Raw genomic sequence first — 27732 nt, 5'->3', positions numbered from 1 at the left:
TCCAGAAAATGCTTTGGCTTTTCTGGGTCAGTGGTATTAACGGTGCTTCATGAGTATGTTGTGTTACGGTGCAGAGGGTTGTGAGTTCAATCCCTGGTCAGAATGGAATTTAGTTGATGATTTGAATCAGCTGTGTAGTGTCAGGGGAAAAACTAGTGGGTTAGCGAGACTGAGTCTGAGTAGTGATTAAATGGTTTAGTCCATAGGTTAGAGAGACTGAGTCTGAGTAGTGATTGAATGGTTTAGTCCGTAGGTTAGAGAGACTGGGTCTGAGTAGTGATTAAATGGTTTAGTCCGTAGGTTAGAGAGACTGGGTCTGAGTAGTGATTAAATGGTTTAGTCCGTAGGTTAGAGAGACTGGGTCTGAGTAGTGATTAAATGGTTTAGTCCGTAGGTTAGAGAGACTGGGTCTGAGTAGTGATTAAATGGTTTAGTCCGTAGGTTAAAGAGACTGGGTCTGTGTATATGGACTTTCACTGATTTAACAAGTAATGGTTAAACAATCCGCCAAACTTTAATACAAAATATGGTCATAAGAAATGATTATAAAAGTATTGCCCAAGAATAGTCATATTCTTATACAAACAGTCTCTCTGATAACAAACCACTGTTCACTGTATTGTGATATATGTTTTAAAGGCAAGTCAAATCCATTTATTTTTATTTTTTAGAGGCAGTTGCATGATGACCAATGTGCAAAGCCTAATCGTGTTATAATCACATTATAATATTCACAAGGGAAAATCCCTCCGCATCTGTCACATAGCAAATCCTATTGCCTCTAATGACAATGAAATATGACATTCCCTTAGAGGTCAATAGTGATCACGTCTCCACGTGAAATTGTGTGACTGCCTTTGTAAGGACACCTTTCTTTCTTTGTGGAGTTCCCTATTGGTCCATGCAATATTCTGAGGTCTCCCCATTGGTCCATACGATGTTCCACGATCCCCATTGGTCCATACGATATTCCAAGTTCCCCATTGGTTCATTGGATATTCAGAGTTCCCCATTGTTCCATGTGATATTCAGGGTTGGTCCATACGATGTTCCAAGTTCCCCATTGGACCATATATGATATTCAAAGTACCCCGTTGGTCCATACTGATATTCAGATACCTGATTTATGTGGTCCATGTGTAACCAGGCCAGTGGAGCACAGCTCTGTGGCTCGACTTTGTAGTAGTGTTCCAGTAGTGTTTAAATGGTAAGAGTTCCCTATCCTCCCTGGGTCCATCTGTGTATCCCCAGCCAGACCCATACTGTATATATAGCTGTCTCCAGCCAGACCCATACTGTACATATAGCTGTCTCCAGCCAGACCCATACTGTATATATAGCTGTGTATCCCCAGCTAGACCCATACTGTATATATAGCTGTCTCCAGCCAGACCCATACTGTATATATAGCTGTGTATCCCCAGCCAGACCCATACTGTATATATAGCTGTGTATCCCCAGCCAGACCCATACTGTATATATAGCTGTCTCCAGCCAGACCCATACTGTATATATAGCTGTGTATCCCCAGCTAGACCCATACTGTACATATAGCTGTCTCCAGCCAGACCCATACTGTATATATAGCTGTGTATCCCCAGCCAGACCCATACTGTATATATAGCTGTGTATCCCCAGCCAGACCCATACTGTATATATAGCTGTCTCCAGCCATACTGTATATATAGCTGTCTCCAGCCAGACCCATACTGTATATATAGCTGTCCCCAGCCAGACCCATACTGTATATATAGCTGTCCCCAGCCAGACCCATACTGTATATATAGCTGTCTCCAGCCAGACCCATACTGTATATATAGCTGTCCCCAGCCAGACCCATACTGTATATATAGCTGTCTCCAGCCAGACCCATACTGTATATATAGCTGTCCCCAGCCAGACCCATACTGTGTATATATAGCTGTCTCCAGCCATACTGTATATATAGCTGTCTCCAGCCATACTGTATATATAGCTGTCTCCAGCCATACTGTATATATAGCTGTCTCCAGCCATACTGTATATATAGCTGTCTCCAGCCATACTGTACTTAAAGCTCTGTCTCATATGTCCTCCTCAGATAGGCTTAGTCCCAATCACCCGTATTATCTCTTGCTCAATCCTTATGTCCTGGGTGTTTATGTCGGCATTTCCCACCGTGCCATTCTCATACCTAAAGAGAGAGAGAGAGAGAGAGAGAGAGAGAGAGAGAGATAGAGAGAGAGAGAGAGGTAGAGATTTTGGGTTGTGTTCATTAGGGCACGAAACATTTTTAAACAGAAAATGTGTTTTTGGACAAGTCATGGTAGTCGCTCCCTGTTTCAGTCTGTTTTCTTTCATTTGGTGTCTAATAAACACAACCCTGATGTACTGTATGTAGTCCTACTAGCTGTGTTGTGTTTCACTGAAAGGTCAGTGAAATGTGATTGAAAGGTCAGTGAAATGGGATTGAAAGGTCCGTGAAATGGGATTGAAAGGTCAGTGAACGGGGATTGAAAGGTCAGTGAAATGGGATTGAAAGGTCAGTGAAATGGGATTGAAAGGTCAGTGAACGGGGATTGAAAGGTCAGTGAAATGGGATTGAAAGGTCAGTGAAATGGAATTGAAAGGTCCGTGAAATGGGATTGAAAGGTCATTGAAATGGGATTGAAGGGTCAGTGAAATGGGATTGAAAGGTCAGTGAAATGGGATTGAAAGGTCAGTGAAATGGGATTGAAAGGTCAGTGAAATGGGATTGAAAGGTCAGTGAAATGGGATTGAAAGGTCAGTGAAATGGGATTGAAAGGTCAGTGAAAGGGGATTGAAAGGTCAGTGAAATTGAAAGGTCAGTGAAAGGGGATTGAAAGGTCAGTGAAATGGGGTTGAAAGGTCAGTGAAATGGGATTGAAAGGTCAGTGAAATGGGATTAAAAGGTCAGTGAAATGGGATTGAAAGGTCAGTGAAAGGGGATTGAAAGGTCAGTGAAATGGGATTGAAAGGTCAGTGAAATGGGATTGAAAGGTCAGTGAAATTGAAAGGTCCGTGAAATGGAATTGAAAGGTCCGTGAAATGGGATTGAAAGGTCAGTGAAATGGGATTGAAAGTTCCGTGAAATGGGATTGAAAGGTCCGTGAAAGGGGATTGAAAGGTCAGTGAAATGGGATTGAAAGGTCAGTGAAATGGGATGGAAAGGTCAGTGAAAGGTGATTGAAAGGTCAGTGAAATGGGATTGAAAGTTCCGTGAAAGGGATTGAAAGGTCAGTGAAAGGGGATTGAAAGGTCAGTGAAATGGGATTGAAAGGTCAATGAAATGGGATTGAAAGGTCAGTGAAATGGAATTGAAAGGTCCGTGAAATGGGATTGAAAGGTCCGTGAAATGGGATTGAAAGGTCCGTGAAATGGGATTGAAAGTTCCGTGAAATGGGATTGAAAGTTCCGTGAAATGGGATTGAAAGGTCAGTGAAATGGGATTGAAAGGTCAGTGAAATGGGATTGAAAGGTCAGTGAAATGGGATTGAAAGGTCAGTGAAATGGGATTGAAAGGTCAGTGAAATGGGATTGAAAAGGGATTGAAAGGTGATTGAAAGGTGATTGAAAGGTCAGTGAAATGGGCTTGAAAGGTCAGTGAAAAGGGATTGAAAAGGGATTGAAAGGGATTGAAAGGTCAGTGAAAGGTCAGTGAAAGGTCAGTGAAAGGCGATTTTGTTTTCGTGTTTTAGTTTACTGAAGCTTCATACTCACACGAAGAAGAATCTTGTACAGACGTGGTCGGATATTGGACACACCCACGTGTCCCCATGTTTCTGAAGGTCCTTTGATGTTATCACTGAGGAAACAATAATCAATCAATCTATCAGTCAATCGATTGCTTTATACATTATATAGACCAGGGTTTCCCAAACTCGGTCCTGAGGGGCCCCCCTCCGGTGAACGTTTAGTTTTTCTCCCAAATAACCAACTAAACATCAAGCTTTAATTATTTGAATCTGCTTGTATAGTTCTAATGCAAAATTCAAAACGTGCACTCGGGGGGGGGGGGGGGGGGGGCTCCACGACAGAGTATTGGGAAAAACCTGATTTATAGACCAACCAAATAAGCTTCAGGCTACAAATGCAGGACAGTCATGTCTGTTTATTTTGATAATGATAAGTTGTACTGGAAGGTGAAAGGATTGCGTTCTGTACCTTCACAAAGTGCGATGCAGTTTAAATTCCTGCTCTGAAGAAACCTGGACTGGCCGTGTCTTTCCTGGAAGGACAAAGAGTTACTGTAAAACACATTCAATATAACTTGGAACAAAATAATTTCTTTACTTAGATGTGCCTGTATGTAATTCTGTTCCAGCAGTGTGTTTTGTTGTACAGTATGTCAATGTCTTCAGATGTAAAAAAAATAAAAATACCTGTTGTATGGTGTTGATGCGGTTGTAACGTTTGACCAGCTCCTGTTTGGTGGTCACGTGGTGCTGTCCTTTACCCATTCCTGAGTATCCATATGAGACGCTAGAGACAGGACTCAGGTAGATACCCTTCCCATACGCAGCACCATGCAGCTTGTACAGGACATTTGAACAAAGGGTGAACTGAAGGTAACCATTTTATCAGAGTTGAAGGAAAAATAGCTTTAAAAAAAAAAAAAAAAACGTTTTAAAAGACTACCATATCAGATAGACAGGAGATCTAAAATTGTTGTCCCTTGGTACAATTATCTAAGATTACATTTTAGAAATGAATGTGTTTGTTACTTTGAGTGTTACATACCTGCAGTTTTGTGCATGAGGCGTTGACAAGTCCATTTCTCAGAATAGAATGCCAGTTCTCTATGTGGGAACCACTGGAGAAACAGAATGACAGAGATGTTCGAGTGACTCTAGAATGGTGTGTGTATGTGTGTGTGTGTGAGTGAGAGACTTACTGGAATGCGAAGGTGCTGCCATATAGTTTCCTAGCGACCCGGAAGCGTGCTTCTTTAGCAGGAGGGCTGCTGGTCAATAGGAACTGATGTGGAGTGTGCATGAACTTCAGTTGCTATATAGGTGGCGGAACGAAAATAGAGAACAAAATGTGACTGGAGTACAGTCAGGGGAGCAACTTTCACTGGGGACATGTCCCCCCCACCCCACATTCTGAAATTGCATTTTTTGTCCCCCCCAGTTTTCTCATTGGAATGTGATACAAAACGAGGCGACGGTGTGCTTTAGGACCAAGCGGACGCCTCCGAGCGGTCGGGTAGGATGTTTAGATTGTTTATCCGACTAAATAAAATATTTTTTTATTTTTTTTAAAAGTTATGTACCCCTCACTTCTAAAATCACAGTTGCGCCCCTGGGTACAGTAACCCCAAAAAGTTGAGAACCACTGATTACAAAAAAACTAGGCACTGACAGCCTTTTTTTTGTGTTTTTTTTAACACTGTCTTCCACATATTATCAGCTGCTACCTCCAGAAAGTGAATGAACAGTGGTATTGTCCCAGCGTACCCTGTTCAGCGGTAGCTTGACAATATGTGATCTGTTGCTTGATGTGATCCATTGCAGCAGAGGGTGAGCAAGAGGATCTATGGTGTCCATCTGTTTCTTGATTGATGAATACGGACCCTGAAAAAAAAAAAGTTAGCGATCATACATAGTAAGTGAATGAGTCGGTAAATGAAGAGACATTTGAAAAACGTTTGAATGTACGATTTCATTGGTTGCGTTAGTCACCTGGGTCATCTCCCTGATGGTCATGATGCTGTCCAGAGCTTTCTGCAGTCGATCGTAGCTCTTCTTCTGTGACGGAAGAAAACACGTTATACAGGTTAGCTTCAGTAAAAAGGAAGACCTGTAAGAGATACTAAAGTCTGATTTATCAGCCAGGTCGCACACCACTGTAAAGTCTGATTTATCAGCCAGGTCTCACACCGCTGTAAAGTCTGATTTATCAGCCAGGTCTCACACCGCTGTAAAGTCTGATTTATCAGCCAGGTCGCACACCGCTGTAAAGTCTTATTTATCAGCCAGGTCTCACACCGCTGTAAAGTCTGATTTATCAGCCAGGTCTCACACCGCTGTAAAGTCTGATTTATCAGCCAGGTCTCACACCGCTGTAAAGTCTGATTTATCAGCCAGGTCTCACACCGCTGTAAAGTCTGATTTATCAGCCAGGTCTCACACCGCTGTAAAGTCTGATTTATCAGCCAGGTCTCACACCACTGTAAAGTCTGATTTATCAGCCAGGCCGCACACCACTGTGAAGTCTGCTTTATCTGCCAGGTCTCACACCGCTGACTACATCAAATAATGCAGTGAGTTGATGAGTTCATGTGGCCTGAACAGCGTGCTAGTCCAGTACCTTGGGACTAAAGACCAGAGACTTGGGGTTGTACGGGTCGACCACAGTACCTTGGGACTGTATGGGTCGACCACAGTACCTTGGGACTAAAGGCCAGAGACTTGGGGTTGTGTGGGTCGACCACAGTACCTTGGGACTGTAGGCCAGAGACTTGGGGTTGTATGGTCGACCACAGTACCTTGGGACTGAAGGCCAGGGACTTGGGGTTGTATCGGTCGACCACAGTACCTTGGGACTGAAGGCCAGGGACTTGGGGTTGTGTGGGTCGACCACAGTACCTTGGGACTGAAGGCCAGGGACTTGGGGTTGTGTGGGTCGGCCTCAGTAACTTGGGACTGAAGGCCAGAGACTTGGGGTTGTATCGGTCGACCACAGTACCTTGGAACTGAAGACCAGAGACTTGGGGTTGTGTGGGTCGACCTCAGTAACTTGGGACTGAAGACCAGAGACTTGGGGTTGTACAGGTCGACCACAGTACCTTGGGACTGAAGGCCAGGGACTTGGGGTTGTACGGGTCGACCACAGTACCTTGGGACTGAAGGCCAGAGACTTGGGGTTGTACGGGTCGACCACAGTACCTTGGGACTGAAGGCCAGAGACTTGGGGTTGTATGGGTCGACCACAGTACCTTGTGACTGAAGGCCAGGGACTTGGGGTTGTATCGGTCGACCACAGTACCTTGTGACTGAAGGCCAGAGACTTGGGGTTGTGTGGGTCGACCACAGTACCTTGTGACTGAAGGCCAGAGACTTGAGGTTGTATCGGTCGACCACAGTACCTTGTGACTGAAGGCCAGGGACTTGGGGTTGTATCGGTCGACCACAGTACCTTGGGACTGAAGGCCAGAGACTTGGGGTTGTATGGGTCGACCACAGTACCTTGTGACTGAAGGCCAGGGACTTGGGGTTGTATCGGTCGACCACAGTACCTTGTGACTGAAGGCCAGAGACTTGGGGTTGTGTGGGTCGACCACAGTACCTTAGGACTGAAGGCCAGAGACTTGGGGTTGTATGGGTCGACCACAGTACCTTGTGACTGAAGGCCAGAGACTTGGGGTTGTGTGGGTCGACCACAGTACCTTGGGACTGAAGGCCAGAGACTTGGGGTTGTGTGGGTCGACCTCAGTACCTTGGGACTGAAGGCCAGGGACTTGAGATTGTACTGGTCGACCACAGTACCTTGGGACTGAAGGCCAGAGACTTGGGGTTGTGCGGGTCGACCACAGTACCTTGGGACTGAAGGCCAGGGACTTGGGGTTGTGTGGGTCGACCACAGTACCTTGGGACTGAAGGCCAGAGACTTGGGGTTGTACAGGTCGACCTCAGTACTTGGGACTAAAGGCCAGAGACTTGGGGTTGTGTGGGTCGACCACAGTACCTTGGGACTGAAGGCCAGAGACTTGGGGTTGTGTGGGTCGACCACAGTACCTTGGGACTGAAGGCCAGAGACTTGGGGTTGTATGGGTCGACCACAGTACCTTGGGACTGAAGGCCAGAGACTTGGGGTTGTGTGGGTCGACCACAGTACCTTGGGACTGAAGGCCAGAGACTTGGGGTTGTATGGGTCGACCACAGTACCTTGGGACTGAAGGCCAGAGACTTGGGGTTGTGTGGGTCGACCACAGAGGGGTATGGCTCGAAGATGATGCTCTTTCGGGAGGACTCCAGAGCTGCCCGGCACATGGCTACCAACAAGTCCACTACCTGGAGGTCAAAACCCAGTAAGGTAGTTATAATCACTGTGTGTGTGTGTGTGTGTGTGTGTGTGTGTGTGTGTGTGTGTGTGTGTGTGTGTGTGTGTGTGTGTGTGTGTGTGTGTGTGTGTGTGTGTGTGTGTGTGTGTGTGTGTGTGTGTGTGTGTGTGTGTGTGTGTGTGTGTGTGTGTGTGAGAGAGAGAGAATGTGTCCGTGTGTGTGTGTATGTGCCTTTTAATGTCTTCGGTGTGTGTGTGTGTGTGTGTGTGTGTGTGTGTGTGTGTGTGTGTGTGTGTGTGTGTGTGTGTGTGTGTGTGTGTGTGTGTGTGTGTGTGTGTGTGTGTGTGTGTGTGTGTGTGTGTGTTTGTATGCATGTCTGTATGTGTGTGCATGTCTGATTGCCTGTGTGTATGTGTGTGTGTGTATGCATATATGTGTGTGTGTGTGTGTCAATGTGTCTGTGAATGTGTGTTTGTGTATATGTGTCTTACCTCTGCTCCATTCGACACCTCCTCTGCAGCTCCTGCCATCACTCCCAAGGTGTAGAAAGAAAACACGCACAGTTCCCTGCTACACACTGCAGGCTGTAAACACACACAGTTCCCTGCTACACACTGCAGGCTGTAAACACACACAGTTCCCTGCTACACACTGCAGGCTGTAAACACACACAGTTCCCTGCTACACACTGCAGGCTGTAAACACACACAGTTCCCTGCTACACACTGCAGGCTGTAAACACACACAGTTCCCTGCTACACACTGCAGGCTGTAAACACACACAGTTCCCTGCTACACACTGCAGGCTGTAAACACTCAGAGAAAATCCAACTATTATAGTAACTACTATATTTCCGTAGTAAAGCTATCCAGTTAACAGAATATTTGATATCACTTTACTTTAATACTGCATGTATAATTCCTTGTTATGTGGTTGTAGTAAGCATGTATTGTCCCCTAATAATGTCTCAGAATTATCCGGACTAAATAACAAACGTTTTAAGAGAGCATACCTTCAACATAGAGGTGTATTGAAAGACGTGTCGTTCGTCACAGACCACACAGTATTCATTCAGAGTGGGGATCCTCCGTTCTGCGTATTTCATTACCTACAATCCACACAGAAAGGAATCAGTCAATGTTATGACGTATTACTATAGCAGATGAGAAAACCATAATATCCCCAGTTACTGTAGTTATATTTCTGCCTCAGAAAAAACACATCTGAAAAATAGACTTGCCTCAAGCCGTTCAAGGATGAGATTAACCTGGATACTGTGTAAAACCTGAGATTAACCAGGATACTGTTTAAAACCTGAGATTAACCTGGATACTGTTTAAAACCTGAGATTAACCAGGATACTGTTTAAAACCTGAGATTAACTTGGATACTGTATAATACCTGAGATTAACCTGGATACTGTATAAAACCTGAGATTAACCTGGATACTGTTTAAAACCTGAGATTAACCTGGATACTGTTTAAAACCTGAGATTAACTTGGATACTGTATAATACCTGAGATTAACCTGGATACTGTATAAAACCTGAGATTAACCTGGATACTGTTTAAAACCTGAGATTAACCTGGATACTGTTTAAAACCTGAGATTAACCTGGATACTGTATAAAACCTGAGATTAACCTGGATACTGTTTAAAACCTGAGATTAACCTGGATACTGTTTAAAACCTGAGATTAACCTGGATACTGTATAAAACACGAGACGAAGCTGGATACTGTTTAAAACCTGAGATTAAACTGGATACTGCACAATACCTGAGATTAACCTGGATACTGTATAAAACCTGAGATTAACCAGGATACTGTTTAAAACCTGAGATTAACCTGGATACTGTATAAAACCTTAGATCAACCTGGATACTGTATAAAACCTTAGATCAACCTGGATACTGTTTAAAACCTGAGATTAACCAGGATACTGTTTAAAACCTGAGATTAACTTGGATACTGTATAAAACCTGAGATTAACCTGGATACTGTATAAAACCTGAGATTAACCTGGATACTGTATAAAACCTTAGATCAACCTGGATACTGTATAAAACCTTAGATCAACCTGGATACTGTTTAAAACCTGAGATTAACCAGGATACTGTTTAAAACCTGAGATTAACTTGGATACTGTATAAAACCTGAGATTAACCTGGATACTGTATAAAACCTGAGATTAACCTGGATACTGTTTAAAACCTGAGATTAACCAGGATACTGTTTAAAACCTGAGATTAACCTGGATACTGTATAAAACACGAGACGAAGCTGGATACTGTTTAAAACCTGAGATTAAACTGGATACTGCACAATACCTGAGATTAACCTGGATACTGTATAAAACCTGAGATTAACCAGGATACTGTTTAAAACCTGAGATTAACCTGGATACTGTATAAAACACGAGACGAAGCTGGATACTGTATAAAACCTGAGATTAACCTGGATACTGTATAAAACCTGAGATTAACCTGGATACTGTATAAAACCTTAGATCAACCTGGATACTGTTTAAAATCTGAGATTAACCTGGATACTGTATAAAACCTTAGATCAACCTGGATACTGTGTAAAACCTGAGATTAACCAGGATACTGTTTAAAACCTGAGATTAACCTGGATACTGTTTAAAACCTGAGATTAACCAGGATACTGTTTAAAACCTGAGATTAACTTGGATACTGTATAATACCTGAGATTAACCTGGATACTGTATAAAACCTGAGATTAACCTGGATACTGTTTAAAACCTGAGATTAACCTGGATACTGTTTAAAACCTGAGATTAACTTGGATACTGTATAATACCTGAGATTAACCTGGATACTGTATAAAACCTGAGATTAACCTGGATACTGTTTAAAACCTGAGATTAACCTGGATACTGTTTAAAACCTGAGATTAACCTGGATACTGTATAAAACCTGAGATTAACCTGGATACTGTTTAAAACCTGAGATTAACCTGGATACTGTTTAAAACCTGAGATTAACCTGGATACTGTATAAAACACGAGACGAAGCTGGATACTGTTTAAAACCTGAGATTAAACTGGATACTGCACAATACCTGAGATTAACCTGGATACTGTATAAAACCTGAGATTAACCAGGATACTGTTTAAAACCTGAGATTAACCTGGATACTGTATAAAACCTTAGATCAACCTGGATACTGTATAAAACCTTAGATCAACCTGGATACTGTTTAAAACCTGAGATTAACCAGGATACTGTTTAAAACCTGAGATTAACTTGGATACTGTATAAAACCTGAGATTAACCTGGATACTGTATAAAACCTGAGATTAACCTGGATACTGTATAAAACCTTAGATCAACCTGGATACTGTATAAAACCTTAGATCAACCTGGATACTGTTTAAAACCTGAGATTAACCAGGATACTGTTTAAAACCTGAGATTAACTTGGATACTGTATAAAACCTGAGATTAACCTGGATACTGTATAAAACCTGAGATTAACCTGGATACTGTTTAAAACCTGAGATTAACCAGGATACTGTTTAAAACCTGAGATTAACCTGGATACTGTATAAAACACGAGACGAAGCTGGATACTGTTTAAAACCTGAGATTAAACTGGATACTGCACAATACCTGAGATTAACCTGGATACTGTATAAAACCTGAGATTAACCAGGATACTGTTTAAAACCTGAGATTAACCTGGATACTGTATAAAACACGAGACGAAGCTGGATACTGTATAAAACCTGAGATTAAACTGGATACTGTATAAAACCTTAGATCAACCTGGATACTGTATAAAACCTTAGATCAACCTGGATACTGTTTAAAACCTGAGATTAACCAGGATACTGTTTAAAACCTGAGATTAACCTGGATACTGTATAAAACCTGAGATTAACCTGGATACTGTATAAAACCTTAGATCAACCTGGATACTGTTTAAAATCTGAGATTAACCTGGATACTGTTTAAAACCTGAGATTAACCTGGATACTGTATAAAATCTGAGATTAACCAGGATACTGTTTAAAACCTGAGATTAACCTGGATACTGTATAAAACCTGAGATTAACCTGGATACTGTATAAAACCTGAGATTAACCAGGATACTGTATAAAACCTGAGATTAACCTGGATACTGTATAAAACCTGAGATTAACCTGGATACTGTATAAAACCTGAGATGAACCTGGATACTGTATAAAACCTGAGATTAACATGGATACTGTATAAATGCTTTCAACAAAGTTTCAACAAGAGCCCATTACATCAACCACTCACTCACTGGGGTGGCAGGTAGCTTAGTGGTTGGAGCATTGGACTATTAACCGAAAGGTTGCTAGATTGAATCCCCGAGCTGACAAGGTAAAATCTGTCATTCTGCCCCTGAACAAGGCAGTTAACCCACTGTTCCTAGACCATCATTGAAAATAAGAATTTGTTATTTTAACTGACTTGCCTAGTTATTAAATAAAGGTAAAAAAATATCAAATTCACTAAATTTGCATGTCATGTCAGTAAGGGCAAAGTTATTAGTCCTTACCTGTACTAAGAACCCATGTTGCAGGGTGGGGGCTGACTTGCAGTGAGTAAAGGCTTGGGATGAGAACAGCAGCTCAATCAGCTGTTTAGTTGTGATGTGAGCCGGAGACTTGACAGCAGACACCGCCACCCTCTGAGGAGAGAAGAGAGGACATGATGTCACCATGGATGGATAGAAACCAAAACATGACAAAATAATGTTGACACTGAAGATGGCTAATTTGAATGAGCAAATACGCAAACAAGTTACAACAATTTCAAGCATTTTAGTAACCATATATGGCATTAGCTCGGTTCTGGATTTATTTGTGTTTTGTTGCCACAGCAATCATAGGAGTACAGAAACCAGGCTAACATGGCATTAATGAGACCTGCACTCTTAGAAAAAAAGGTGCTATCTAGAACCTAAAAGGGTTCTTTGGCTGTCCCAATAGGAGAACCCTTAGAAGAACCCTTTTTGGTTCCAGAACGCTTTTGGTTCCAGGTAGAACCCTTTTGGGTTCCATGTAGAACCCTTTCCACAGAGGAACAGAGGTTCTACCTAGGTTGGTAGCTAGGTTGGTAGGTAGGTAGGTAGGTAATTAGGTAGGTAGGTAGGTAGGTAATTAGGTAGGTAGGTAGGTAGGTAGGTAGGTAGGTAGGTAGGTAGGTAGGTAGGTAGGTAGGTAGGTAGGTAGGTAGGTAGGTAGGTAGGTAGGTAGGTAGGTAGGTAGGTAGGTAGGTAGGTAGGTAGGTAATTAGGTTGGTTGGTAGATAGGTAGGTAGGTAGGTAGGTAGGTAGGTAGGTGGGTAGGTAGGTAGGTAGGTAGGTAGGTAGGTAGGTAGGTAGGTAGGTAGGTAGGTAGGTAGGTAGGTAGGTAGGTAGGTAGGTAGGTAGGTAGGTAGGTAGGTAGGTAGGTAGGTAGGTAGGTAGGTAATTAGGTTGGTTGGTAGGTAGGTAGGTAGGTAGGTAGGTAGGTAGGTAGGTAGGTAGGTAGGTAGGTAGGTAGGTAGGTAGGTAGGTAGGTAGGTAGGTAGGTAGGTAGGTAGGTAGGTAGGTAGGTAGGTAGGTAGGTAGGTAGGTAGGTAATTAGGTTGGTAGGTAGGTAGGTAGGTAGGTAGGTAGGTAGGTAGGTAGGTAGGTAGGTAGGTAGGTAGGTAGGTAGGTAGGTAGGTAGGTAGGTAGGTAGGTAGGTAGGTAGGTAGGTAATTAGGTTGGTTGGTAGGTAGGTAGGTAGGTAGGTAATTAGGTTGGTAGGTAGGTAGGTAGGTAGGTAGGTAGGTAGGTAGGTAGGTAGGTAGGTAGGTAGGTAGGTAGGTAGGTAGGTAGGTAGGTAGGTAGGTAGGTAGGTAGGTAGGTAGGTAGGTAGGTAATTAGGTTGGTTGGTAGGTAGGTAGGTAGGTAATTAGGTAGGTAGGTAGGTAGGTAGGTAGGTAGGTAGGTAGGTAGGTAGGTAGGTAGGTAGGTAGGTAGGTAGGTAGGTAGGTAGGTAGGTAGGTGAGGATAGCTGATGATAGGTCCTGGCCATACTAGGTAGGTAGTTGAGGATAGCTGATGATAGGTCCTGGCCATACTAGGTAGGTAGTTGACGATAGGTCCTGGCCATTCTAGGTAGGTAGCTGAGGATAGCTGATGATAGGTCCTGGCCATACTAGGTAGGTAGTTGAGGATAGCTGAGGATAGGTCATGGCCATACTAGGTAGGTAGTTGAGGATAGCTGATGATAGGTCCTGGCCATACTAGGTAGGTAGTTGAGGATAGCTGAGGATAGGTCATGGCCATACTAGGTAGGTAGTTGAGGATAGCTGATGATAGGTCCTGGCCATACTAGGTAGGTAGTTGAGGATAGCTGAGGATAGGTCGTGGCCATACCTTGCCATTAGTTGTGTACGTGAGGAGTTCTCCTCTGGTGTTCTTGATGGTGTAAGCCATTGTCCGATTCATAAGGCGATTCACTTTCAGCTCCGGTCCAATCATCTTCACCTTCAGAACATGCTCCTGGCCACTGGACCTGGGTCACACAGGGAAGGGAGCAGAGATTGTGAAGATCCATGAAACTACAAGCCTATGGAGAAACAACCCTTAGACCTGACATTAACCACTCTTGTATATCTGAGGATTTGATAGGTTTGTGAAATTTGGTAATTCCTTCACCTTGCCTTCTAATAGTTTGGGTGGAATTGATGCCATATTGCTTAAACCTATTCAGAATACACCACTAGGATTAACGATACAGAAGTGCAATAAGGCTGAGTGTGGACTGCAGCAGTGTACTTGGACATGGGTGAGAGGATGCTGAGTCCAGCCCTGAACCTCTTGATGGTTCCTCCAGGTTTGAACCAAGTATGTCTGGTCTTCTGTTGGGCCGTGAGGGTTTCATTACTCAGGTACTTCCACTGCTGGGACACAAAGCTAGAGATGACCCTGAGAGAGAGAGGAGGAGGAGGAGGGAGAGAGAGATAGAGACAGGGGGGGGGGGGGGGGGGGGGGGAGAGAGAGGTCACTCACGTCCATTGCTTTGCTTTTTGTTCTGTCCACTCCATTGCCTCCATTGATTTATCTTTTCACATTCTTAGTAGTTTTAATATTAAAACCTATGTAGCAGAGGGGATTTGAGGGGAGGGGGGGGGGGGGTCGGGTAGCCCTGCCTAAATGTTCCCTTGGGACATAACAATAGTCCTTCCAGACAGATATTATAGCATGTCTAATAGCGTAGTTATAATGCTTTCCAGTGAACGGTTTGAGCAGAAAATGACACTTCTACTGTGTTGGTGAGATATAGATTAAACTAAACTAGACTAATCTAAACTAGACTAGACTAATCTAAACTAGACTAATCTAAACTAGACTAGACTAATCTAAACTAGACTAATCTAAACTAGACTAGACTAATCTAAACTAGACTAATCTAAACTAGACTAATCTAAACTAGACTAATCTAAACTAGACTAGACTAATCTAAACTAGACTAATCTAAACTAGACTAGACTAATCTAAACTAGACTAGACTAATCTAAACTAGACTAATCTAAACTAGACTAGACTAATCTAAACTAGACTAATCTAAACTAGACTAGACTAATCTAGACTAGACTAGACTAATCTAGACTAGACTAAACTAATCTAAACTAGACTAATCTAGACTAAACTAGACTAAACTAATCTAAACTAGACTAGATTAATCTAAACTAGACTAGACTAAAGTAGACTAGACTAAACTAGACTAGACTAAACTAAACTAAACTTAACTAGACTAGATTAATCTAAACTAGACTAGACTAAACTAGACTAGACTAGACTAGACTAAACTAGACTAAACTAATCTAGACTAGAACTCTAGGTCAATAGTCAGAGTCTTATGATGCTCACTTCTGCAGCTGTAGTCCCAGGCTGAATCCTTCTCTGTTAGAAGGTTGGAACACCTCCACAGAGGGTGCTGGCCCATTCAGGTATTGGGACAGAGAGAAGCGCAGCCGGACAATAATAGGCTCTGTTGGGATGATCTTCCAGGCCCTGGCTACTTCATCCTGGAGACAAGACAGCAAACTGTGTCAGCAACATAGGAAGATCCTCAGGGACATCCTAGATAACATGGGAAGATCCCTAGGGACATCAACATGGGAAGATCCTCAGGAACATCCTAGACAACATGGGAAGATCCCCAGGGACATCCTAGACAACATGGGAAGATCCTCAGGGACATCTACATGGGAAGATCCTCAGGGACATCAACATGGGAAGATCCTCAGGGACATCCTAGACAACATGGGAAGAGCCTCAGGGACATCAACATGGGAAGATCCTCAGGGACATCCTAGACAACATGGGAAGATGCTCAGGGACATCAACATGGGAAGATCCTCAGGGACATCCTAGACAACATGGGAAGATCCTCAGGGACATCAACATGGGAAGATCATCAGGGACATCAACATGGGAAGATCATCAGGGACATCCTAGACAACATGGGAAGATCCTCAGGGACATCAACATGGGAAGATCCTCAGGGACATCAACATGGGAAGATCCTCAGGGACATCCTAGACAACATGGGAAGATCCTCAGGGACATCAACATGGGAAGATCCTCAGGGACATCAACATGGGAAGATCCTCAGGGACATCATATAGAACTTAAAATATATACTTGTATGTGATACATATCGTGATCATGGTGGGTAGTGTAGTCGACTCACATCCAGGAAGCTGACATTGATTAGCATGTCAACGTCCACATCGTCAATGGACCCATGCTCTCTGGAGAGGAGGAAGAAGAAGACAGGAAGTCATGAGTCATTTACACTCTAGTCATTTAGCAGACGTCCTTATCCAGACATCTGTGTATTTTCGTACTTTTTCGTACTTTATGATAACAAGCAGATGCCTTCCCATTGTGGCCCCGTTAACTCAACCCACATCCTACTATCTCTGTCAGTAAGTGAAGCAAACCAAGGTTTCTATGTAACTGGTCGTACCTGACGGAGACAGCCGTGTCAGCGTAGATGGCCTTCACCGAATCTATGTCCATGTCCAGCTGAGGATGTCTGTAGAGGTCAGTAGCACAGCCCTCCTACAGAGAGAAACAACAACACATGTACCTTAGAGACAAACCCTGTTAGTTAACTACCTTAAACTCAGGATTAAACAGTACTAGACAGAATAGCTTCAAAAAGAACAGAGAGAGAGAGAGAGAGAAAATAACCAGTTAACACCACAACAATGACACACAACCACACACAACATATTTACCTAACGGACAAAACCAGATGGCCATCACAGAGAGTAAAATAGAATATTATACTAGACACAATACCATCAAATACAACAGGAAGTACAACAGGGAGTACAACAGGGAGTACAACAGAGAGTACAACAGAGAGTACAACAGAGAGTACAACAGAGAGTACAGCAGGAAGTACAACAGAGAGTACAGCAGGAAGTACAACAGAGAGTACAACAGAGAGTACAACAGGAAGTACAACAGAGAGTACAGCAAAGAGTACAACATACAACAGAGAGTACACCAGAGAGTACACCAGAGAGTACACCATACAACAGAGAGTACAACATAAAACAAAGAGTACAACATACAACAGAGAGTACAACATACAACAGACAGTACAACATACAACAGAGAGTACAACATACAACAGAGAGTACAACATACAACAGAGAGTACAACATACAACAGAGAGTACAACATACAACAGAGAGTACAACATACAACAGAGAGTACAACACACAACAGAGAGTACAACACACAACAGAGAGTACAACATACAACAGAGAGTACAACATACAACAGAGAGTACAACATACAACAGAGAGTACAACACACAACAGAGAGTACAACATACAACAGAGAGTACAACATACAACAGAGAGTACAACACACAACAGAGAGTACAACATACAACAGAGAGTACAACACACAACAGAGAGTACAACATACAACAGAGTACAACAGAGAGTACAACATACAACAGAGAGTACAACATACAGCAGAGAGTACAACATACAACAGAGAGTACAACATACAGCAGAGAGTACAACATACAACAGAGAGTACAACATACAACAGAGAGTACAACATACAACAGAGAGTACAACATACAGCAGAGAGTACAACATACAACAGAGAGTACAACATACAGCAGAGAGTACAACATACAACAGAGAGTACAACATACAGCAGAGAGTACAACATACAACAGAGAGTACAACATACAGCAGAGAGTACAACATACAACAGAGAGTACAACATACAACAGAGAGTACAACATACAGCAGAGAGTACAACATACAACAGAGAGTACAACATACAGCAGAGAGTACAACATACAGCAGAGAGTACAACATACAACAGAGAGTACAACATACAGCAGAGAGTACAACATACAGCAGAGAGTACAACATACAACAGAGAGTACAACATACAACAGAGAGTACAACATACAACAGAGAGTACAACATACAGCAGAGAGTACAACATACAACAGAGAGTACAACATACAACAGAGAGTACAACACACAACAGAGAGTACAACATACAACAGAGAGTACAACACACAACAGAGAGTACAACACACAACAGAGAGTACAACATAACAAAGAGTACAACATACAGCAGAGAGTACAACAGAGAGTACAACATACAACAGAGAGTACAACATACAGCAGAGAGTACAACATACAACAGAGAGTACAACATACAACAGAGAGTACAACATACAGCAGAGAGTACAACATACAACAGAGAGTACAACATACAACAGAGAGTACAACACACAACAGAGAGTACAACATACAACAGAGAGTACAACATACAACAGAGAGTACAACACACAACAGAGAGTACAACATACAACAGAGAGTACAACATACAACAGAGAGTACAACACACAACAGAGAGTACAACATACAACAGAGTACAACAAAGAGTACAACATACAGCAGAGAGTACAACATACAGCAGAGAGTACAACTGTAGGAACAGCTGGTTAATGGAGTCAAGGTGCTGTACTGTAGGATCAGCTGGTTAATGGAGTCAAGGTGCTGTACTGTAGGATCAGCTGGTTAATGGAGTCAAGGGGCTGTACTGTAGGATCAGCTGGTTAATGGAGTCAAGGGGCTGTACTGTAGGATCAGCTGGTTAATGGAGTCAAGGGGCTGTACTGTAGGATCAGCTGGTTAATGGAGTCAAGGGGCTGTACTGTAGGATCAGCTGGTTAATGGAGTCAAGGGGCTGTACTGTAGGATCAGCTGGTTAATGGAGTCAAGGGGCTGTACTGTAGGATCAGCTGGTTAATGGAGTCAAGGGGCTGTACTGTAGGATCAGCTGGTTAATGGAGTCAAGGGGCTGTACTGTAGGATCAGCTGGTTAATGGAGTCAAGGGGCTGTACTGTAGGATCAGCTGGTTAATGGAGTCAAGGGGCTGTACTGTAGGATCAGCTGGTTAATGGAGTCAAGGGGCTGTACTGTAGGATCAGCTGGTTAATGGAGTCAAGGTGCTGTACTGTAGGATCAGCTGGTTAATGGAGTCAAGGGGCTGTACTGTAGGATCAGCTGGTTAATGGAGTCAAGGGGCTGTACTGTAGGATCAGCTGGTTAATGGAGTCAAGGGGCTGTACTGTAGGATCAGCTGGTTAATGGAGTCAATGGGCTGTACTGTAGGATCAGTTGGTTAATGGAGTCAAGGGGCTGTACTGTAGGATCAGCTGGTTAATGGAGTCAAGGTGCTGTACTGTAGGATCAGCTGGTTAATGGAGTCAAGGGGCTGTACTGTAGGATCAGCTGGTTAATGGAGTCAAGGGGCTGTACTGTAGGATCAGCTGGCTAATGGAGTCAAGGGGCTGTACTGTAGGATCAGCTGGTTAATGGAGTCAAGGGGCTGTACTGTAGGATCAGCTGGTTAATGGAGTCAAGGGGCTGTACTGTAGGATCAGCTGGTTAATGGAGTCAAGGGGCTGTACTGTAGGATCAGCTGGTTAATGGAGTCAAGGGGCTGTACTGTAGGATCAGCTGGTTAATGGAGCTGTATGCTAGCCTTGCTCTCCGTGAATCCTTCCTAATCCCCACACGGTGAGAGTCACAACACATAGATAGAACCATTCAGAGCCCCACACAGTGAGAGTCACAACACATAGATAGAACCATTCAGAGCCCCACACAGTGAGAGTCACAACACATAGATAGAACCATTCAGAGCCAAGGATTTACACTGTACACACACCTTGTACCAGCAACATTGCTTTGGGTCTCTGGCATTTGCCTCCTTTCTAATCTTCTCTACTTTACATATTTCTGATACTGAATGTTATCAGATCTTCAACCAAAACCTAATATTATATAAAGGGAGCCAGAGTGAACAAATAACACAACAGTTACATACTTATTTCATTCATTTCACGAAGCTTTACAACACCCAATTCTCCCTGTGTGAAAAAAGTAATTGCCCCCTTACACTCAATAACTGGCTGTGTCATCTTTACACTCAATAACTGGCTGTGTCATCTTTACACTCAATAACTGGCTGTGTCATCTTTACACTCAATAACTGGCTGTGTCATCTTTACACTCAATAACTGGCTGTGTCATCTTTACACTCAATAACTGGCTGTGTCATCTTTACACTCAATAACTGGCTGTGTCATCTTTACACTCAATAACTGGCTGTGTCATCTTTACACTCAATAACTGGCTGTGTCATCTTTACACTCAATAACTGGCTGTGTCATCTTTACACTCAATAACTGGCTGTGTCATCTTTACACTCAATAACTGGCTGTGTCATCTTTACACTCAATAACTGGCTGTGTCATCTTTACACTCAATAACTGGCTGTGTCATCTTTACACTCAATAACTGGCTGTGTCATCTTTACACTCAATAACTGGCTGTGTCATCTTTACACTCAGTAACTGGCTGTGTCATCTTTACACTCAATAACTGGCTGTGTCATCTTTACACTCAATAACTGGCTGTGTCATCTTTACACTCAATAACTGGCTGTGTCATCTTTACACTCAATAACTGGCTGTGTCATCTTTACACTCAATAACTGGCTGTGTCATCTTTAGCTGCAATGACTCCAACCAAACACTTCCTGTAGTTGTCTCTCACATCGCTGTGGAGGAATTTTAACCCGCTCTTCCATGCAGAACTGTTCAAACTCTGTGACATTTGTGGGTTTTCAAGCATGAACTGCTTGTTTCAAGTCCTCACACAACATCTCAATTGGGATTAGGTGTGGACTTTAACTAGGCCATTCCAAATCTTCAAATGTGTTGCTTATTAGTCATTTTCATGTAGACTTGATTGTGTGTTTTGGATCATTGTCTTGCTGCATGACCCAGCTGCACTTCAGCTTCAGCTCACAGACGGATGGGCTGACATTGTCCTGTAGAATTATCTGATACAGAGCAGAATTCATGGTTCCTTCTATTAAGGCAAGTCATTAATGTCCTGAGGCAGCAAAGCATCCCCAAACCATCACACTACCACCCCCATGCTTGGCCGTTGGTATGAGGTGGCAGGTGCCGTTAGGGGCAGCAGGTAGCCTAGTGGTTAGAGTGTTGGACTAGTAACTGGAAGGTTGCAAGATCGAATCCCCGAGCTGACAAGGTAAAAATCTGTCGTTCTTCCCCTGAACAAGGCAGTTGACCCACTGTTCCCCGATAGGCCTTCATTGTAAATAAGAATTTGTTCTTAACTGACTTGCCTAGTTAAATTAAAAGGTACAATTTAAAAAAAAATACAAAATGAAGATCTTACTGTGGAATGCAGTGTTTGATTTTCACCAGGCATAATGGGACCTGTGTCGTCCATAACGTTATACTTTTGACTCATCTGTCCATAGAACATTCTTCCAAGAGTCTTGATGATCATCCAGGGGATTTTTGACAAACAGGAGTCAACTTTAAGGACGAGATGGGTCCCATTATGTCTGGCGAAAACCACTCATTGCAGGTAAATGTGGCACAACCAGTTATTGAGCGTAAGGGGGCATTATAACGTTCTCACAGAGGTAAATGTGGCACAACCAGTTATTGAGCGTAAGGGGGCATTATAACGTTCTCACAGAGGTAAATGTGGCACAACCAGTTATTGAGCGTAAGGGGGCATTATAACGTTCTCACACAGGGGAATGTGGCACAACCAGTTATTGAGCGTAAGGGGGCATTATAACGTTCTCACAGAGGTAAATGTGGCACAACCAGTTATTGAGCGTAAGGGGGCATTATAACGTTCTCACAGAGGGGAATGTGGCACAACCAGTTATTGAGCGTAAGGGGGCATTATAACGTTCTCACAGAGGTAAATGTGGCACAACCAGTTATTGAGCGTAAGGGGGCATTATAACGTTCTCACAGAGGTAAATGTGGCACAACCAGTTATTGAGCGTAAGGGGGCATTATAACGTTCTCACAGAGGTAAATGTGGCACAACCAGTTATTGAGCGTAAGGGGGCATTATAACGTTCTCACACAGGGGAATGGGGTGTTGCATAACTTTGTTAATTACATATTTTTTTTAAACCAAGTATAAATGTTTTTTTAGTTATTCGTTAACTCAGGTTCCCTTTATCTAACATTAGGTTTTGGTTGAAGATCTGACAACATTTAGTATCAGAAATATACAAAAATAGAGAAAATCAGAAAAGGGACAAATACTTTTTCACGGCTCTGGTACATCAACCCATACAGCTCCATTGAGAGCTACTGTACATCAGCCCATACAGCTCCATTGAGAGCTACTGTACATCAACCCATACAGCTCCATTGAGAGCTACTGTACATCAACCCATACAGCTCCATTGAGAGCTACTGTACATCAGCCCATACAGCTCCATTGAGAGCTACTGTACATCAGCCCATACAGCTCCATTGAGAGCTACTGTACATCAACCCATACAGCTCCATTGAGAGCTACTGTACATCAGCCCATACAGCTCCATTGAGAGCTACTGTACATCAGCCCATACAGCTCCATTGAGAGCTACTGTACATCAACCCATACAGCTCCATTGAGAGCTACTGTACATCAACCCATACAGCTCCATTGAGAGCTACTGTACATCAACCCATACAGCTCCATTGAGAGCTACTGTACATCAGCCCATACAGCTCCCTTGAGAGCTACTGTACATCAACCCATACAGCTCCATTGAGAGCTACTGTACATCAGCCCATACAGCTCCATTGAGAGCTACTGTACATCAGCCCATACAGCTCCATTGAGAGCTACTGTACATCAGCCCATATAGCTCCATTGAGAGCTACTGTACATCAGCCCATACAGCTCCATTGAGAGCTACTGTACATCAGCCCATACAGCTCCATTGAGAGCTACTGTACATCAACCCATACAGCTCCATTGAGAGCTACTGTACATCAGCCCATACAGCTCCATTGAGAGCTACTGTACATCAGCCCATACAGCTCCATTGAGAGCTACTGTACATCAACCCATACAGCTCCATTGAGAGCTACTGTACATCAGCCCATACAGCTCCATTGAGAGCTACTGTACATCAGCCCATACAGCTCCATTGAGAGCTACTGTACATCAACCCATACAGCTCCATTGAGAGCTACTGTACATCAACCCATACAGCTCCATTGAGAGCTACTGTACATCAGCCCATACAGCTCCATTGAGAGCTACTGTATGAACATTATTACATGGATTTCGCATAAGAACTCCTCCAACTCCTCGGTGCAACTCTCCACTTCATCCGATTGGTTGTCCGTCCAGTCACACTCTTCTGATTGGTTGTCAGTACAGTGGCACTCATCGGATTGGTTGTTGGTCCAGCGCTGACACTCAACGTCCTGTTGTTGGTCAAAAATGGAAGGACGCTATGAGTCATACAGGTTAACTGTACTGTAGTCATACAGGCCAAATGTACTGTAGTCATAGAGGCCAACTGTACTGTAGTCATACAGACCAACTGTACTGTAGTCATACAGGTTAACTGTACTGTAGTCATACAGGTTAACTGTACTGTAGTCATACAGGTTAACTGTACTGTTGTCATACAGGTTAACTGTACTGTAGTCATACAGACCAACTGTACTGTAGTCATACAGGCCAACTGTACTGTAGTCATACAGGCCAACTGTACTGTAGTCATACAGGCCAACTGTACTGTAGTCATACAGGCCAACTGTACTGTAGTCATACAGGCCAACTGTACTGTAGTCATACAGGCCAACTGTACTGTAATCATACAGGCCAACTGTACTGTAGTCATACAGGCCAACTGTACTGTAGTCATACAGACCAACTGTACTGTAGTCATACAGGCCAACTGTACTGTAGTCATACAGGCCAACTGTACTGTAGTCATACAGACCAACTGTACTGTAGTCATACAGGCCAACTGTACTGTAGTCATACAGGCCAACTGTACTGTAATCATACAGGCCAACTGTACTGTAGTCATACAGGCCAACTGTACTGTAGTCATACAGGCCAACTGTACTGTAGTCATACAGACCAACTGTACTGTAGTCATACAGGCCAACTGTACTGTAGTCATACAGGCCAACTGTACTGTAGTCATACAGGCCAACTGTACTGTAATCATACAGGCCAACTGTACTGTAGTCATACAGGCCAACTGTACTGTAGTCATACAGGCCAACTGTACTGTAGTCATACAGGCCAACTGTACTGTAGTCATACAGGCCAACTGTACTGTAATCATACAGGCCAACTGTACTGTAGTCATACAGGCCAACTGTACTGTAGTCATACAGGCCAACTGTACTGTAGTCATACAGGTTAACTGTACTGTAGTCATACAGGCCAACTGTACTGTAGTCATACAGGCCAACTGTACTGTAGTCATACAGACCAACTGTACTGTAGTCATACAGGCCAACTGTACTGTAGTCATACAGGTTAACTGTACTGTAGTCATACAGGCCAACTGTACTGTAGTCATACAGGCCAACTGTACTGTAGTCATACAGACCAACTGTACTGTAGTCATACAGGCCAACTGTACTGTAGTCATACAGGCCAACTGTACTGTAGTCATACAGACCAACTGTACTGTAGTCATACAGGCCAACTGTACTGTAGTCATACAGGCCAACTGTACTGTAATCATACAGGCCAACTGTACTGTAATCATACAGGCCAACTGTACTGTAGTCATACAGGCCAACTGTACTGTAGTCATACAGGCCAACTGTACTGTAGTCATACAGGCCAACTGTACTGTAATCATACAGGCCAACTGTACTGTAGTCATACAGGCCAACTGTACTGTAGTCATACAGGCCAACTGTACTGTAGTCATACAGGCCAACTGTACTGTAGTCATACAGGCCAACTGTACTGTAATCATACACGCCAACTGTACTGTAGTCATACAGGCCAACTGTACTGTAGTCATACAGGTTAACTGTACTGTAGTCATACAGGTTAACTGTACTGTAGTCATACAGGCCAACTGTACTGTAGTCATACAGACCGACTTTACTGTAGTCATACAGGCCAACTGTACTGTAGTCATACAGACCAACTGTACTGTAGTCATACAGGCCAACTGTACTGTAGTCATACAGGTTAACTGTACTGTAGTCATACAGGCCAACTGTACTGTAGTCATACAGGCCAACTGTACTGTAGTCATACAGGCCAACTGTACTGTAGTCATACAGACCAACTGTACTGTAGTCATACAGGTCACCTGTACTGTAGTCATACAGGTTAACTGTACTGTAGTCATACAGGTTAACTGTACTGTAGTCATACAGGCCAACTGTACTGTAGTCATACAGACCAACTGTACTGTAGTCATATAGACCAACTGTACTGTAGTCATACAGGCCAACTGTACTGTAGTCATACAGGTTAACTGTACTGTAGTCATACAGGCCAACTGTACTGTAGTCATACAGGCCAACTGTACTGTAGTCATACAGGCCAACTGTACTGTAGTCATACAGGCCAACTGTACTGTAGTCATACAGACCAACTGTACTGTAGTCATACAGGCCAACTGTACTGTAATCATACAGGCCAACTGTACTGTAATCATACAGGCCAACTGTACTGTAGTCATACAGACCAACTGTACTGTAGTCATACAGGCCAACTGTACTGTAGTCATACAGGCCAACTGTACTGTAGTCATACAGGCCAACTGTACTGTAGTCATACAGGCCAACTGTACTGTAATCATACAGGCCAACTGTACTGTAGTCATACAGGCCAACTGTACTGTAGTCATACAGGCCAACTGTACTGTAGTCATACAGGTTAACTGTACTGTAGTCATACAGGCCAACTGTACTGTAGTCATACAGACCGACTTTACTGTAGTCATACAGGCCAACTGTACTGTAGTCATACAGACCAACTGTACTGTAGTCATACAGGCCAACTGTACTGTAGTCATACAGGTTAACTGTACTGTAGTCATACAGGCCAACTGTACTGTAGTCATACAGGCCAACTGTACTGTAGTCATACAGGCCAACTGTACTGTAGTCATACAGACCAACTGTACTGTAGTCATACAGGTCACCTGTACTGTAGTCATACAGGTTAACTGTACTGTAGTCATACAGGTTAACTGTACTGTAGTCATACAGGCCAACTGTACTGTAGTCATACAGACCAACTGTACTGTAGTCATATAGACCAACTGTACTGTAGTCATACAGGCCAACTGTACTGTAGTCATACAGGTTAACTGTACTGTAGTCATACAGGCCAACTGTACTGTAGTCATACAGGCCAACTGTACTGTAGTCATACAGGCCAACTGTACTGTAGTCATACAGGCCAACTGTACTGTAGTCATACAGACCAACTGTACTGTAGTCATACAGGCCAACTGTACTGTAATCATACAGGCCAACTGTACTGTAATCATACAGGCCAACTGTACTGTAGTCATACAGACCAACTGTACTGTAGTCATACAGGCCAACTGTACTGTAGTCATACAGGCCAACTGTACTGTAGTCATACAGGCCAACTGTACTGTAGTCATACAGGCCAACTGTACTGTAATCATACAGGCCAACTGTACTGTAGTCATACAGGCCAACTGTACTGTAGTCATACAGGCCAACTGTACTGTAGTCATACAGACCAACTGTACTGTAGACTACAGATGGAAAGAGGGAGGAAGAACGAGAAAGTAACAGACAGAGGGAGGCGGCTGTACATGACAAATTTACACAATAGAAACATGGACTCACCATCTGGTCAGTTCTTGGCTTCAACGACAGTCTTTACTATCCAGTCCAGTAGTGATCGATGAAGTAAAACAGCAGGTTGTTCTGGTGGTCAGCACATATGATCTTAAACACTTTACCTGTCCCCATGGTGATCACATCTGCAACAATAAATATGTGTACATTAGTTCCCTCAGTACTTATATATATACACTGAGTGTACAAAACATTAAGAACACCTGCTCTTTCCATGACATAGACAGACCAGGTGAATCCAGGTGAAAGCTATGATCCCTTATTGTATGTCACTTGTTAAATCCACTTCAATCAGTGTAGATGAAGGAGAGGAGACAGGTTAACTTTTTACTGCAGTGTGCTAAATCAGGATCACACAGAGTGTTTCCTGGTAGTCTTTAACAAATCTATTTTGAAACAAAAGTAAACACCTCACACACATGGATATGGGCTTAAAGAAGAGAAGACACCTGGACCAAG

At 43.2% G+C, this 27732-nt stretch overlaps 1 protein-coding gene across 1 annotated transcript; it reads right to left on the bottom strand.

Moving 5' to 3' along the window:
• Positions 1-1940: 1940 nt before the first annotated feature.
• Positions 1941-27394, bottom strand: LOC120051740 (protein mono-ADP-ribosyltransferase PARP6-like). The gene is made up of 19 exons (XM_038998623.1): positions 27262-27394; positions 23719-23868; positions 17010-17104; positions 16731-16791; positions 15905-16062; positions 14810-14959; positions 14408-14546; positions 12557-12688; positions 9019-9114; positions 8497-8589; positions 7890-8015; positions 5685-5750; positions 5460-5576; positions 4895-5007; positions 4741-4813; positions 4383-4532; positions 4165-4228; positions 3721-3805; positions 1941-2173 (listed from the first exon to the last, which is right to left on the bottom strand). The coding sequence occupies exons 1-19, from the start codon at positions 27262-27264 to the stop codon at positions 2077-2079; spliced, it is 1968 nt and encodes a 655-aa protein (XP_038854551.1). The 5' UTR covers positions 27265-27394; the 3' UTR covers positions 1941-2076.
• Between the last annotated feature and the right edge of the window lie 338 nt (positions 27395-27732).

The sequence above is a fragment of the Salvelinus namaycush genome, chromosome 8 (assembly GCF_016432855.1).
Source record: "Salvelinus namaycush isolate Seneca chromosome 8, SaNama_1.0, whole genome shotgun sequence".
Lineage (NCBI taxonomy): Eukaryota > Metazoa > Chordata > Actinopteri > Salmoniformes > Salmonidae > Salvelinus > Salvelinus namaycush.
Note: the sequence above shows the minus strand (reverse complement) of the source record. Positions and strands in the feature narration are given on the sequence as shown.

Bases quoted from the DNA above. Each gene is read 5' to 3' on its own strand.
- LOC120051740 (XM_038998623.1), bottom strand. The intron at 14,960-15,904 runs GTGAGCATCATA...TCTCTCTCTCAG, and splicing joins CTGGGACTACAGCTGCAGAA to GGTCATCTCTAGCTTTGTGT. The intron at 5,008-5,459 runs GTACGCTGGGAC...CCACCTATATAG, and splicing joins TCAAGCTACCGCTGAACAGG to CAACTGAAGTTCATGCACAC.